Below are 11648 nucleotides of genomic sequence, written 5' to 3'. Positions count from 1 at the left end.
CGGGGAGGGCCGGGCACCCGCGGAGCGGCGCGGCAGCACCGGCCGTCTGGGGCACCCCGGGCGGCAGCGGGGACCAAAGGCGCCGGGAGCTCTCCCGTGCCGTCCCGCACATCTGCCCGGCCGCGACGCTGCCTCTCCGAAAGTGTTTCCAGCGGAGCCTTCTTGGAGCCGGCGCGACGGATACAGCCAGGGGCTCGCTGTGCCACCCCCCTAACCCAGCGTGTCCTCCCCATGTGTGTTGTGTGACAGTCCCTCTGTCCCGAGCAGAGGAGCTGGCTCTGCCCTCGCAGAAGCGGCAGGTAACGACCGCTGACGTTTATAACCGCGAGTTTTATGCCGCACATTCCCACCGTTCAAGCTGAACGTGCACCTTTGGGGTTTGCTGTTTGAAAGGAACCGGAGAAATTCGTTCCACTGCGGGGACAGAGTAGGCAAGCCGCAGGCCCCGGCTCCCAGCCTGGCTCGGCACCGCACCCCACTGTCCCGCGAGCCACCCCGAGGCCGGCAGGCTTCACGGGGCCGCCGCTGGGAGAGGATGCGGCACGCCCAGCTGATTGTTTGCTGGATGGCAGTAAGGTGTCGCAGGAGAGGAAGCCCAGGCCCTGCTCTTGGCTTTCAGAGATGAGTGGTTAAGGCCCTGTGGTCTCGTGGGTAGAAACAGGATAGCAAAGAACAAAGGTAATGCGCTTTCTTCACAGAAGCAGTCAGGCTGGAGAAATTTGTCTCTGCCATAGGAAGGAGTTGCATTTTCCTCCATGTTCTGCCAGACTGTTGTCTGCAAAAATAGGGACCCGTGTGAGTTCATACTTCAGCGTACAAGCCAGAGGAACCATAACCACAATAGAAGCTCCTCCAAAATCAGGGTGTGTAAGAGGAGTTCCCAGCTTAACACATCCCCTCAAAGTACATGGCAGTTGATGAGAAATCCACTGCATCTCAGCAGCACCCAGAGCCTCTGTCTGAGGCCAGAGCCCCAGCATGGGACATGCTGCCCAGGTCTGTAGTCACAGTCTCTAGAGCACAGACAGCTCTGTAAAGCTAAAGGACACCCAGGGACCTCACAGCCGTGTTGCAAGGGGTGATGCAGGGCAGTGCCAGCATGATCCAGCACCAACAGTACCCGTCCATAGCGGAGCACTCTCCACTTGCTCCTGGTCACAACCCTGACCCCTCTGTCCCTCCATGGAGCTGGAACAGTGCCCAGTCGGGGGTTCCGAGAGGCCTGACTGCATGCTGATGTCGCATGGCGCTGGAAGTTTCTAGATGTCCACCACAGCAAGCCCCATTCCTGGGACATGTCCCAGCTGTCCCACCAGCTCAGGCTGGAGGAAGGGCAAGGGATTAGTGGGAGGGACCCCTCTGCAGAGCCTCGCGCAAAGCTCCTGAGCTGATGGGGAGGACCAGAACAGCACAAAGAGACTGCGGTACTGGAGGGCCCAGAGCAGGGCGGCGGAAGTGGAACGCTCCAAGGAGGAGGAACAGCCGGCAGAGGCCAGTGGGAGGGAGATGGTGGGAGATTGCAGATTGGGCCGGCTGGCCAGGGAGGGGAGACACAATGGAGGGAAGTTGCTGCGTGGCTGTGCTGGAGGCAGCACCCGCCCATGATGCACCCTGTCCCCCACACCCCAGGTTGAAGCTGGATGCCTCCAGCAGGGTGAGAGGCACAGGGAAATCTCTGGTGGAAATTCCTTTGGCATGGTCCTGCTGTGGTGGTGCCATAGCCAGAGGTACATCAGGGAGGGAGGGACGAGGATGGCCACGGACAAGGGACAGAGGACATGTGTTTCTTCCCGGTTGATTGGGGGATTTACTGCTATTTTGGAATCAAGCTGTGAAGGTGCTGATTGATTTCGAACAGGAATGAGATTCTCTAAGTGCACTGATTTAAAAGAAGGGAGGGACCTTTGTGGCAGCTGGGTTTTAACTCCCAGGCCTCAGACCCACTCTGTGTGCAGGCTCCAGCTGTGTTTTTTATGCAAGTTTCCTGTACAAGAAGGAGCCCATGAGCAGAACTTGTCTGCATCGAGTGGCTTCTAGGGAGGCTATAACTAAAACCTAGTTAAAACCTGGTTTTCTGTGGCTTTTCTGTCATGCTCAGGATCACACAGAAGCAGTGTTGTTCCTTTTGCAGGTTCACAGATATGCTCTGGTTTCCTCTCCTTCCGTTTCCCTTTCAACTTTTCATCTTTTCCCCTTTCTCTCTCCCTCCCTACTGCTGAAGTCATCCTTCCCCCTCTTATCCTTCATCGTTGTCTCCACCACTCACTTGCAGCCATCAGCAAGGAGCTGACCTCAGCAAGGTGCAGAGGGAGATGCCTGATCCCAGTGAGGCTGGTCAGGCTGCTTCTGGGCAGGCATCACTGAGTTCTGCTACTCAGAAGAACTTCATCCTGGTCATAGCCACCTCCTGCTGCCTGCTCTGCAGAGCTTCCCACTGCAGCCACCCCTGCCAGCGCTTGAGCTGGGAGCTGCTGAGGCTGCTTGGCCACTGTTGCTCTGTGGAGGTGTTGGAGATGCTGGAAGCTCCTCCTGGCAATGGCAATATGGGGTTGTCACAAAAGAACTCTCCAGTGCCAAGAAGACTGTTGCCAGCCATGGATCAGGTAATTAAAATAATAGTAATTGTGCTGTGGAGCCTCCAGCAAGGCTTTCTCCCACTGCATGCCCGCAGCACAGGGGGCAGGGACCTGCCTCCTTTCCGTGCATGAGTCACTGCATCACAAGATGACTACACCTGACTGAGCAGGGTGACGGGCCTTGCATGTTTTAGCTGTTTCTTCTTCCTGCAATGGTGAGATCAGGCACAGTGCCGCCACTAGGGATCCAGGTGATCCACGAAGGATTCACTCTGATTCAACCAAGGATCCAGGTGACCTGTCCACGGAGGGGGACTGAATCTTCATCCCTTCCAGAACAGAGTGCTGCTGAAGGTCAAAGCTGCCCCTGTGTCCTGCCAGAGCCTTTCCCGGCGACATTATACCACTATCTCCCGCCTAGGCAATAAATAAAACCCACAGACACTTTCCGGGGACGATCCTTCTCCGCGCCCGGGGCTGCTCAGGCGGGCGGTGCCGGGGCCAGCGGGGTCCCGGGGTGCTGCCCGGGATCCTCGGGTCCCCCGGGCTGCCAGCAGGGACAGGGACACTCGCTCCCGGGGCCTGTCCCCAAGCGAGATCCGGCACCGCCATCTATCGGCCAGCGCCCGGGGACAGGGAGTGACAGACGCCCTTCTGTCCCCGCCAGCCCGCGCCGCTGAGCTTCTGCAGCTGGCCTTGGCTGGCTTTGGGGTGCCCGAGTCCCCCCACAAGGCTTCTGGGAGCCCTGGAGCATCGGGGCAGGGTGAGGGGTTCCCGCTAGGAGGGACAGCGGGACAGACGGGACATGGGGACGGCCGGGCTGGCTGCGTGGGCAGGCGGGTGTCACCGCACGGGCAGCAGCGCCGGGGGCTGTGCACACACACACACCCGGGCCCCGCTGCGAGGGGAGAGCTGGGGACAAGGCCAGTGTCCCTTCCCAGCCTCCAGCCGCCGTGCAGGTCCCTTGCTAGCGAGCAGTGCAATTCACCTAATTCCAGGATTCACTTAATTCACCCTTAAACTTCTGATGCCCTGACACTGCCTGCAGCTTCCAGATGATCTCTCCCTGCAAGTTCTTGCCCAAGGACACGGGATGGCTGTTGGTGTCCAGCGTCTGGTGCCCATCACAGCTGTATCCTCACCAGAGGGAGCTGTGTCCCACATTGGGACAGTTTTGGCCCAGTTCCCTACCTTTTTTACAGCCCTTTGCAATGCTCCAGGTGACATACTGCTCAGGTCTAATGGGCATCCAAAGGTGCCTGGATTTACATTTCTCCTGGCACCCACCTAGCCGTGCCAGGCATGGTCTGTGCTTGCCAGGAGTCTCCTGTGTCAGTCCCAGAGCTGTATTGCCCCGGGGGCATTGCAGTCTTTCTCTGGGGCTGACACTGCCTGCCAGTGCAGTATCTGCAGGCATGCTGGGCTGCACAGATTACTGCTGAAGTCTCCACCAATCTCCTGGAACAGCCATTGCTTCAGCTGCTTTTGAGGATGATCCCAGACCAAACTCGTGTCACAGCACGCCTGAGCTGTCCTCACCCATGTGAGGACTCCCGCAAGAGTGACCCATGTTCACTCAGAACAGGGCTGCCCAGGAGCAGCTCCTTCCCCACCTCTGCTGTCTCCCCAGTGCAACAGGTCACCTGCCCACACCCCAGTTCCAGCCAGGATGCCACTCTGCAGTCCCTTGCTGGGGGGAATTTGACACAGAAGCCTGCACTAAGCATGGATATTCACCCAATATCTCCCCATCAGAGCAGACATGCCAAGAGCTCTTCCAGCCCAGCCTAGGGGATTGCTTCTTCTAGTGGTTCCCTAGAGAAAAGAAAGGTTTTCAGCCTCAGCTTTACCTTTCAGGGTATATTCTCTGCATAGAAAGGGAAATAGCCTTTCAGGCTATTCCCTGCACTGCCATGCTTGGACAGAGCTGGGCGGGCGGGGACCAGCCCAGCCTGGAGCTGTTTCAGTCTAACCCAGGCAGCAATGTGGCTCAGGAGGGGCTTTCCCAGGCCCACCAGAGGCAATGTCTGCTCTGTGTCCAGCAGCCCTGGCGATTGTGTTTAGCACTGCTGTAGGGCCGGGAGGTCATGAGAACTTGTACAACTTTATTGGGGTCTGACACAGCCCTGAGGAATCCCAGAGCCAGGGTTGGTTGGGGCTGGAGGGAGGCTGTGATCCCATCTCTCTGCTCCCCATAGGCTCCAGCCACCTCAACCCACTGAGCAGGGCTGTCAGGCACCCACTGCAGAGGGGCTGTGGGGCAGGAAACCTCAGGGCAGCCCAGGGTGCTGGCAGAGCACAGGGATGTGGTTTCCAGGGCAGAGCTCTTGTTCCCCTGCCTGCCCCCCGAGCTGAGCACTGACCCCAGTGGCCTGTGTGGGGTCATGAAGGCAGGAGCAGCTCAGGAGCCCACTGTCCCCAGCTGAAGGTATGGGACAGACACTGGAGAGACCTCCCCCACTTCTTTCTCTGAGTAAGGTGAACCCTCAGCCCCCAGATTCCCTCATCCCAGCTCTGCCCTTAACCTGCAGGAGTGCAGTCATCTCCAGTTACCCCTGGAAGGCAGCTGGGGGCTCCTGAGCTACTCCTGGCACAGTTACTTCAGGCTGCCTGAAATAGTTTGGGCTTGTGCCATAGGCCAGCTATGCAGCCCCACACCTATCACCTGGAGCAGGGCCAGGCCAGTGGTGCTTCCCACCTCTGCCTGCTCAGGGACTGTGGGGCTCACCCGACCCAGAACACACCAGGACAGGGCTCAAGGGGCAGCTGGACACAGGAAGACAAGGCAGCAAATCCCTGCCTGTGCTGGATGTGGCTGGGGATCCTGCAGGGAGGTGAAAGGAAAAGGGATTGTCTCCAAAACTCTGCTGGGCTGAGCGTTGCTTCCTTGCTGGAAAGCCAAAAATAGTCTCTTTACTCAGAAGAGGCTGTAGGAGGAGAGATCTCACTCGAAGCACAGCCAAATACCTAGGAGGCCATAGGACAGACCCAGAGCAGCGTGGCTACACCGAGGCATTACCAGACCTTGGAAAGGCAGCAGCCAGAGCTGAACCAGCCAATAACTCCATTGCCTCCAAGCATCTCATCATGCCAAAGGTGCCAGAGGAACCAGTCTGTCTGGCAAGGGAACACCCCCACCCCGGCACCCTGCTACGGCCAGCCCTCAGTTTGTGCCACACATTCAGCTCAGAGATGGCAGCAGGATGACATTTTTCCTGTCCATTGTGGCCTGGCCCAAGGGATATCTGGGAATGCCCATGGCAGCTCTTCTGTCCCTGCAGTGCCAAGCCCAGAACAGGCAGTGCAATTCCCTGCAGGGCTGCTGCTGCCAGCACTGGGCAACACCCAGCTGCTACTGGGTACGCTGGCAAAGCACCAGCAAACCAGAAAGGCTGTGCCCTTGTCAGGGGAATGCTTTAGGCCAATTGCTCACATGGCAGCATTTCTGGGCTGTGCTGACTTAGCATGTGCTTGTTCCTGGGGGTCTCACTGCCTCCCACAGCACTTCTGTGGGTAGTTACTCCTGGAAAACATCCTAGAGAAACTTTCAGTCATGCCTTCATCCACTGACATGAAGTTTCTTCCAGCAGCTGATGGATTTGATAGTGTGAATCTTCCCCCAGCCCCAGTCTTTTTATGCCTTTCCCTCCATGGGGTTTGTCATTGCCCCAGTGTGTGGTGAAGGCTAAAGGCAAAGCTGCCGCTCTGCTGCCAACATTTTCAGCTTCTGGGCAGAGAGACCGGTCCTGGCAAAGCTCAGTTGTACCCATCTTCTGCAAACTCCTGTCTTATGCCCTGCCCTCCAACCTAATCCTACCCTGGTCTCTCCCAGCCATCTCCGCTTTTCCCTCCTGGGTGGAGGAGCTGCACGGCTGCCAAATCTTGCAATACTCAGACTATTTCTTAAAGCCCCAGCTCCTGAAATAGTGGGAAAATTTCCATTTCCTGACCTCCTGTAGCTTTTGTGTCTTTAAGGAGTTTCTCATCCTTCTGCTTGCGTGGAAAAAGCAGGGCTCAGGAGCTTGCAGCCTGTGCCAGGGAGCAGAGGATGGGCACAGCACACAACCAGGACCCAGCCTGCAGAGTGGTGGCTGTGACTGCTCTGTGCCAGGGACATCCAGACCTGCCAGGCAGCCATCAAAAATCCCACAGGTGGTCATTCAGCTTCCCTCACCACTGTGAGGAACCAGGGCAAGACAGATGTGTATGGGAAAAGGGGTGCAGGGTTGGGCTGGCGCTTGGGCAGGGTGTAAAGCACCTAGCCCTGCAGTGCAGGGGTCCCTGCCCTCCAGCCGTGCTGGAGCCCAAACCACCGAGGGTGGCACATCCCTCTCACTCACCCAGCAGCTCTTCCAGCCACAGCAAAACCCCTCTGTCCTCACCACAGCCCACTCCAGCAGTCTTCTGTGCAGGCCAGGCCAACAGATCCTCTGGAGAAGCTCCAATCTGACCCAGATACCCACCGGCAGCACATACCACAGCTGTGAATGCATTTCCACCAGGGAATTATTCTGGGCATGCCTCCATGGGACACATGCCACACCTGAAGGCACTGGGAGAGTAAGGCATCACCCACGAGCACCTTGTTCAAGAAACCCAGACATCTGCTCTGGGCAGGTCAGCACAATGTGGCACTACTTCAGTGCTCAGCTCACACCTCCATAGTTGGGTGGGACCCTAAAATAAACTGCTATCAAGACAACTAACATGTTCCAAAAAAGTTATTCTATTAATTACCACTAGACTGAAAAAGATATTAGCACTTTGAGATGCTCATCAAGCATCAAACTAATCTAATTACTCAGGGGCAAAAATCTGCTAAGCCCCAAATCTCCTAGATGAGGTGCAAAAAGCCTTCCAGCCTCACTCAGCACCAAATTCCTGTGCTGTTCCTGACACACAACCTCTCCTGACACCACCTGCATTTGGAGCAGTCTGGAAGCATCCAGAGGACCCCCAGTCAGACTGAGGCCTGGCCAAGGAACATAAACCTCAGCCTCTCCTGCAGGGTCACAGCTCCCACCAGGACCAGGCAATGGACCATGAGCCAAAGGGGACAGAGGCACCCTCATCCCTGCATGCTGCCAGGGTGACTGGGCCAGACAGGCCCACTTCTCCCACCACCACCCCCAACACTGATCTTCCCTCTCTGCTCTGGCATCCATCAAAAGAGCTCAGCACCAGCTAGAAAGGCACAGTTCTGGGAGCTGGGCCATGCTGGAGTAAGAATGGGACATGAGGATAGAGCAGAACTGTTTTTATTGGAGGTGTCAAGAGCAGGAACAAGAACAAACCTACAGGCTCCCTCCTCAAGTGCCATCCTCCCCTTGCCCAAAACCACCACCAGCACCGGGGCAGTCAGCATTACGTGTGCGTGCTACGAGACAACGGCCAAGACTTACACTTTGCTTCAGCCAAAAGCCAGACAAAGCCCCCAGCATCCTGCTGTCACCCCCTCCTTGGCAACTGCGAGCTCAGCTTGGCCCTGCTGGGGGCAGGCCAGGACATTCGCCTTCCCCTCTGAGCAGGGGTGAGTTTTGCGTGAGATGTTGTGGTTAAAGGAAGTCAGGAGCGCTGCTCCACCGAAGTGCCAGGGGATGTGACCTGGGCTGCGGCTCCCAGCGGGACATCTCAGAGGATCCCAGGAGAGAGCAAGCTGTGCAGCCTGAGCAGAGCTGCAACAGCCACAGGAAAAAATGGCATCGCTAAACCCCAAAGGGCTTCGCTGCCCCCTCTCTTCAACACAAACCAAACCAAAAGAGAGAGGGGACAGAAGACAAACCAGGAGGGGATGTGAGGCAGGTCTGGAACGGCATTTGGCTCTGGATCACTTCCCAGCCCGGCGCTCCTCCTGGCGCTTGGTAAGGATGTATTTGAAGAACTCGTACACAGACCAGGCAATCGCCGTCGAGGGCATCTGAAAAATGACTCTGGCTTGGACCCCTCTGAAGTAGGCGGTCACACCGCCCACCTGGTACACCGTCCTGAAGGCATTAGCCATGCCTGTGATGTGTCCACTGATGTTGGAGCTCAAGGCCAGGGACTCCTGGGTGTTGAGCAGTGTTTTGCAAACGTCCAAAGGCGTAGTGGCGGCAGCAGCGACAGCCCCCGCGCAGGCTCCAGAGACCACGTGGGAGCCTGGGTTGTACTGTCTGTGGGGGTTGAGCTGCTCTTGCAAGAACTCGTAGGTCATGAAGTGAATGGCTTGGAAGGGGATGTTCATGGTGAGCTGGGTGGTGTAGCTGCGGTAGAAAGCTCCGGCCCCTTCGTTGCGCCACACAGTCCGTACACAGTCCATCACACGCTGGTAAGGCGAGTTGTACATCTGCATCCTCTGCTTCACCACTTGGGACAGGCAGCAGCAGCCAGGACCCAGGCACGGAGGGGAAGAGGAGAGAGAAGGGTAAACATAAAGCCAGGCTTCCCTCCAACTGCTTGGAGTTTGGTCACACTGGCCTAAGAGCTGAAGAGAGACAACTTGAACCACCAATGCCCCTGTGTCTCCAGACAGGACACCAGCCACTTAAATCTGCTGAGGCATCACTGTCACACAGACATCACCACAATGAAGCCACTCACGTGCCACAGCCCCATGGAATAGCCTGATATCCCACTGCGTACAGTCAGTCCACCCTTGCTCCCAAGCAACTCATGTTTCCCCATCCACTGCTGCAAAGCTATCACTCAGTCAGAAGAACTCCCCCTGGCATCCAGTCTCTTATTTCCCAGACAGTTCTCGATCTGGGTAAGACTGTCCCCTCCCCTGCCACCCCCACTGCAGCCCAGAATAACCACAGCTCATTGCAGAGCCCATTAGCCAGGAACTGTTAGCAGCCACTGACAAAATGCAGCCACTCTGGGGCAAAATTCAGATATCATACCCCCCTTACACATCAAAGAGTGGGACAGGTGAGTCCAGAGCACATCCTGCCACTGTTCTACATCCCCCAATTTCAATGTGACCATAAGGAACTAAAAATGATGCAATGCTGAACTTCCACAGTCATTATAAGAGAAGCTCCAGGGAAGGATTGACAACAGTCTGGCAGCTGCCTGCTCCTTGGGGTCCCTGCCATGCAGTGGGAAGGCAGGATCTGTGCCCCGCTCAGTTGGAACCTGCACTATGCAAAGTCTTGCAGTTTTAAGAGGGAAATATACCTTTGTGACTGGTGTTTCCTCATTTCTTCTCCTCCCACCACTTTCATGGACTTAGTAAAATTACTAACTCCCTATACCTTTTTCATATACACCAGGATCATCAAAATCAGCATCTTCCAGATATTTTGTAAGATTTCTCTTCTCTTAACTTCTCTAGCATGTTTTTGTACCCCACTCTTCTAGTTTTCCTGTTGAAGACAGGCCCACAACTGTACCACCTCTTCCCTAGATCTCAATACAGCAATGCCCAACTCCCATGCACTTTGAATGACTTTGGCAGTGCCAATCACATTTCTCTTGTCTTCTCCCCTGCTCCAGTAACAATTCCTAGCCAAACTCCTGGATGAAAGGCCCATGCCCTCCCAGCCCCTCCTAAACCGTGGTTTGCTGTGCTCCTGGGTTAATCTTTTCGACCCACCCTGTCCATAACAAGCAGCCACCAGGGTCCCTAACTAGAGCCATAGGCCACCGAAGAACCCCAGCAGTCAGGCAAGTAACAAGAGCACTCTTTGTGCTCTGGAGGGAAGCCACGAGGCTCAGGCAGACCCTGATTCTCCCCTCCCCAGCAGGCCAGGACCATCGTTACCTTCAGCAGGGTTCATAGCTGCATCGTGGAGCAACGTTGCTACACACCCGGCTGCACCTGCAAAACAAGAACTGCCACATGTGAGGGGGGGAAAGGTGAGGGACCCTGGGACTCCACCACAGCCCCAAAGTCCCTGGCCAAGGCACAGGAGGCCCCTGAAAAAGATGAGATCTGAAGGCGGCCTCCATTTCCCTTCCAAAAGGCAAGCTGGTCCTCAGGAGTTCCCACCCAGCATGAGATCAAGAAAGAGAGGGAGAAGATTGTGACAGGCTGCCAAGTCCCATGGGGAGACCAGGACTCATTTGTGCCCACTCCTTGGGGGAACAGGCCAATGCCACCAGCTGGCAGGGAGGCCTTAGGATGGTGTCCCCATGTCTCACAGGGAAGCCCGCTGGCACTCTGCTGCATGCCTGCCAAGGGTGGAACGTGCCCTGCTCTCCCCTCAGCCCCATGCTCCCCCTACTGTGGCAGGTCCTTGAGGCGAGTAATGGGCACCATGGCGAGACGGGCTCCGAAACCATGTGGCGCTCCTGGGGCGAGCTCTGGCACTGCCAAACCCACGGGGCCACGGCCAGTCCCAGCTTGTCTGTCTGCAGGCAGCTCCTGTTCACCAGCATCCTTCCGAGCCAGGGCCACTAACCTGCTTCAGGCCAGATACCTGGCAGCAGCTCTGGCAGGCGCGGAGCGGTGCTTCCCGTGCCCGGCACCGTGCGGCTGGCTCACGGCTGGAGAGAGCACAGGGCTTTAGGACATCCACGGCACCCCGACCCCGCGGCGGGACCGGGCCTCCCTACCGCCAAACCTGCCGCTCCCACCCCGCTCCCACCCCGGCGTGGCGGGGCCGGTACCGTTGGCCACATGGCTATTGCCCCCCGCGTGGATAACGTCGCTCAGCGTCTTTTTTAACTTTTCGTAGCAGGCAAAGTAGAGGGCGTGCGCCGGCCCGGCGCCGGTGGCGGTGATGTTCAGGCCCCGCATGGGCCGCCAGACGCCCTCGGTGCGGGCGATGCGCCACAAGGCCTCCAGCACGTTCCGGTAGCGAGCGGCGGGCTCCGGCTGCAGGCTCTGCATCCGCGTCTGCAAAACAGGGCGGGCCCGGCCGTACGGCTCGTCAGACCGTGCCCGGGGCTCCCGGTGTGTCGCCCCGCCGCCTCCCTCCCCGCGCCCGCCGCGCCGCCGGCACCTTGACGCAGTCGATGGGGTACATCACGCAGTGCTCCATGACGCCCGCCACGGCGCCTGCCAACATGTGCGTGGACACGGCGGCGCCCTGGGGCAGCGCCTCGTAGTCGGGGGCGGGCGGGGAGCGCGGCTCGGGACCCCCCGGG

The 11648-nt window shown here is 57.6% G+C and overlaps 2 protein-coding genes across 2 annotated transcripts in view; one reads left to right on the top strand and one right to left on the bottom strand.

Moving 5' to 3' along the window:
- Nucleotides 1-7818: 7818 nt before the first annotated feature.
- SLC25A28 (solute carrier family 25 member 28) lies at nt 7819-11642 on the bottom strand. Its single transcript, XM_015633913.1, has 4 exons — nt 11504-11642; nt 11169-11397; nt 10321-10377; nt 7819-8921 (listed from the first exon to the last, which is right to left on the bottom strand). Exons 1-4 carry the CDS (start codon nt 11567-11569, stop codon nt 8404-8406), a joined length of 870 nt encoding a protein of 289 aa, XP_015489399.1. The 5' UTR covers nt 11570-11642; the 3' UTR covers nt 7819-8403.
- The window catches only part of ENTPD7 (ectonucleoside triphosphate diphosphohydrolase 7), a 6023-nt gene continuing 5942 nt past the window's right edge, over nt 11568-11648 (top strand). Inside the window, exon 1 of the mRNA XM_015632462.1 lies at nt 11568-11595. Coding sequence (XP_015487948.1) covers nt 11568-11595 — 28 coding nt within the window. The remainder of the gene's footprint in view (nt 11596-11648) is intronic.

Source organism: Parus major, chromosome 6, assembly GCF_001522545.3.
Source record: "Parus major isolate Abel chromosome 6, Parus_major1.1, whole genome shotgun sequence".
Classification (NCBI taxonomy): domain Eukaryota; kingdom Metazoa; phylum Chordata; class Aves; order Passeriformes; family Paridae; genus Parus; species Parus major.
The sequence above is the reverse complement of the archived record's forward strand: the minus strand, read 5'-3'. Positions and strand labels throughout refer to the sequence as shown.